Source organism: Equus przewalskii, unplaced genomic scaffold (genome assembly GCF_037783145.1).
Source record: "Equus przewalskii isolate Varuska unplaced genomic scaffold, EquPr2 contig_13297, whole genome shotgun sequence".
Classification (NCBI taxonomy): domain Eukaryota; kingdom Metazoa; phylum Chordata; class Mammalia; order Perissodactyla; family Equidae; genus Equus; species Equus przewalskii.
In genome coordinates, this window is record NW_027227157.1 from 66,763 (window position 1) to 70,901 (window position 4,139).

Here is a 4,139-nt window from a genome sequence, read left to right on the forward strand (position 1 = left end):
AAAATAGACTGAACAATAATGGATATTTACAGTGTATCCGACAAGTCCCATTTGCTACTGGAAAAAAGATGCTGATGATAGATGCTTTATATCCGGGGTTGCTTGTAGCACATGTAAAAGTAGGTGATCATGGAGCTAAGTCTGGAGGCTGACACTTGCTCCAGACAAAGCTAAGAGGATGGGACAGATCATTCATCTAATTCCACTGCAGCCTCATGTCTATATCTTGGGGCCCTTCATTTTATGGTCTCACTGCTCTCACTTCCTTATCGTCTCCAAGTTTGCCTCCTCATAAGAGAGGGCTTACCTCTCAGAGGGGTTAAGAAAATGTGTTATTTTCATTGGATTGTAGAACATATTTTGTATCGAACTATTGTTGGTGAATATAAGACACTTCTCAAAAAAAATATATACAGTTTATATATTTAAATATATGCGTATAATTTTTAAAACATATATCAAAATAGATGACCTAAAAGCACATTAATAAATAGTTAATGAAAATATAATTAAATAACTTTAATAAAATAATAAATGTTATGCAAAATGTCAATAAAAGAGCCACAAAATTACCCCAGGAGGCAGTGTACCATTAATGGAGGTTTTGATGGAGGCCACATAATCATTTCATGGATGAAATTATCTTCAATTCTCAAGCATCATGTGGAAGGCACAAACAGGATGCATTTTAAGATTTATTCCAACTCCTAAATTCTATGGGTATTTCATTCTGTATTATGTCTAGAAAATGTCAAACACATAAAAATAATTAATACTAAGATTTATGTGGCACCACTTGCAATACCAAGTGATCTCCTTGATCCTTAGTGTGATTCTTAGAACCATAACAAGGTGCTCTGTGCTTCTGTTCTGCCTCTCTAAGTTTTGGGTTTTTTAATAATTTCTTTCACGCTCTAAATTTATATTTCAATTCTATATTAATAATACTAACAAGAGCTGAATTTTAAACAATAGGATTATTACTATACATTTTCTATAACAATGATTCTCGTAATTTAGCATGCATCAAAATCCAAAATCACCTCGAGGGGTGGTTAAATCACAAACTGTGGTCCCCATACTAGAGTTTTTGATTCAGGAAGTTGGTGATGTGGCTAGAGAATTTGCACCCCTAACAAATTGTCAGGTGTTCTTGCTGCTGGTTGGGAACTATACTTTGAGAATCACTGTTCTGTACAAACTTCACAGACAAATAGGAAGCCTCTTTCTTCTGTTTCTTCCTGTATTCAGCTGTATTTTTAGGAATGACTTTTGATTCTTTACTCAACAGGAATCGTGATGTTATCCAAAGGAAATCAAAGTATCATACCTACTTTTATTCTCCTGGGCTTTTCAGAATATCCAGAACTCCAGATTCCACTCTTCCTGGTTTTCTTGTCTACCTACACAGTCACTGTCGTGGGGAATTTAGGCATGATAATAATCATCAAGATCAATCCAAAACTCCACACGATCATGTACTTTTTTCTTAGTCACTTGTCCTTTGTAGATTTCTGTTATTCTACCATAGTTACACCTAAACTGTTGGAGAACTTGATTGCAGAAGACAGAACCATCCCTTTCTCTGGTTGCATTCTACAATTTTGTTTTGCTTGCATATTTGCTGTAACAGAAACGTTCATGTTAGCAGCGATGGCCTATGATCGTTTTGTGGCAGTTTGTAACCCCTTACTCTATACCACTATTATGTCCCAGAAGCTTTGTGTGCTTCTGGTGGCTGGGTCTTACTCATGGGGTATAGTGTGTGCCCTGACACTCACATATTTTCTTCTTGCATTATCCTATTGTGAGTCTAGCATCATAAATAATTTTATCTGTGACTACTCTGTAATTGTTTCTGTCTCCTGCTCAGATCCCCATATCAGCCAGATGCTGTGTTTTATTATTGCCATATTTAATGAGGGGAGCAGTCTGATGATTATTCTGCTGTCCTATATACTCATTTTTATCACTGTTATGAGGATGCCTTCTGCAAGTGGGCGCCAGAAAACTTTCTCCACCTGTGCCTCCCATCTGACAGCCATCACCATCTTCCATGGAACCATTGTTTTCCTTTACTGTATCCCTAATCCTAAAACTTCTTGGCTCGTAGTTAAAGTGGCTTCTGTGTTTTACACAGTGGTGATTCCTATGCTGAATCCTTTGATCTACAGCCTTAGGAACAAAGATGTGAAAGACACATTCAGAAAATTAGTGGTCACAAAATTGCTTTGTCACTCAATATAATATTGTTAGATTCATTATTTTATTTCTGAAAAATTTGATTTGCTATGCTACAGATTGTTCAACTCTTATAGTGCAATTGATAATTCCAACTATTTATTCAACAAGCTATTAGTTAATATATCTGTGGCAGCACATTTTATGAGTATGAATTTTTGCATTCATTAATTATTAGTGAAATAGCTCTAAACCATGTGCAAACCAAAATTTTAGAAAATAAAATTTGTGAACTATATTTTGTAATATTTATAAAATATTTTTCAATGCTTTATCATATAGTGTAATTATAGATGTGTGTTTCCTAAGTACAACTAATTCTCAGTTCATCAAGTATGTGCAGATCTAGAATAGTTCCTTTGAATTGTAATCAGGAAGCTCATACTTCAGAGATGGCTTTAATAAATGCTTAAGCTCACTGTATCTTGTACAGTAACCAATCGCTTGTTTTTTATCGTATGGAATGGCAGAAACTCACTTTTATTCATGAAAATTATAGCTTGCTGACTAGTAAGTAAAATTAAATATTGCTCTATGTTCCCTAAATTCATACTTTATTCCAAAAAAAAAAGTAATAAAGGCAGTAGGATATTAGAGTAATAGAGTCCCAAAAAGGGCTCAAGCATATGTGGTCATCTAAATTTCCATGATAATCCAATGCCAATATAGTTCAATGGAGAGATAATTTTCAGCAAATAGTGCTGAGATAATTGGATATCCATATGGATAAATGAGCCTTAACTTTTACCGCACATCATACACAACTATTAACTTGAATTAGAGGAACTGGATCATAGTCCTAAACATAAAAATCAAACTACAAAATTTTAGTACAAAACAGAACAATATTCTGGAGTTTGTGGCAGGAATTTTTTTAGATGAAACACAGAAAGGATGGACCATCCAAAAATTGATAAGGGCCTGCCCCTGTGGCCGAGTGGTTACAGTTCCATGTACTCCGCTTAGGCAGCCTGGGTTTGCTGGTTCAGATCCCAGTCATGGACCTACTCCACTTACCAGTCACGCTGTGGAGCTGTCCCACATACAGAAAAATAGAGGAAGATTGGCACAGATGCCAGCTCAGGGCTAATCTTCTTCAAGAAAATTATTTTTTAAATGATAAAAGAAACTTCATTAATGTTAAAAACTCATGGTAAAAGTTTCCTAATGGTGAAAGACACCATTAAGAAAATGAAAATGTAAGCCACAGACTGTTGGTAAATATTTGCAGTATATGTGTTTGACAGAAAATTTGTCTGTAGAACACATGAAAAACTGTTTATACTCAAAACAAGAAGACAAACAATCTCCTTAAAGAATCAGTGAAATATTTTAGCACTTGACAAAACGAGATATACAAATCATCTATAAACACATAAAAAGATACTAAACATCATTAGTCATCAATGAAGTTCTTTTTAAAACCACAGTAAGACACCATTGCATACTAGCTAAATCGCTAAAATGAATACGACTGAAATACCAAATACTGGTGAAAATGTGGAGCAAGCGGAATGCTCATACATTTCAGATGGTAGTAAAAGGTAAAATGACTTTGAAAACAGTTTAGCTATATTTTATGAAGTTGTACAAACATTTCCCATACAACTCAACAATTCCTTTCCTAGATGTTCACCCATGAGAAATGAAATCCAATATTTTAACTTAGGAGAAAATTGTTCTTCTGGCATATGCAGTAATATAGGAAAGAGAAAAGTGTAAGGAGAGTGATGCATGTGGGTATTTTTGTCCTTGTATGAGCTTTTTGGACTTTGTTCCTTTAAAAAGTGATTTTCCTAAGGGCTGGCCTGGTGGAGCAGTGGTTAAGTTCACACATTCTGCTTTGGCAGCCCGGGGTTCGCTGGTTTGGATCTTGGGTGCGGACACGGCACCACTTG

At 35.2% G+C, this 4,139-nt stretch overlaps 1 protein-coding gene across 1 annotated transcript; it reads left to right on the plus strand.

The window, feature by feature from the left end:
- Positions 1 to 1,299: 1,299 nt before the first annotated feature.
- On the plus strand, positions 1,300 to 2,347 carry LOC139081286 (olfactory receptor 5D13-like). Its single transcript, XM_070606778.1, has one exon. It carries the CDS (start codon positions 1,300 to 1,302, stop codon positions 2,245 to 2,247), a length of 948 nt encoding a protein of 315 aa, XP_070462879.1. The 3' UTR covers positions 2,248 to 2,347.
- Positions 2,348 to 4,139: the final 1,792 nt, after the last annotated feature.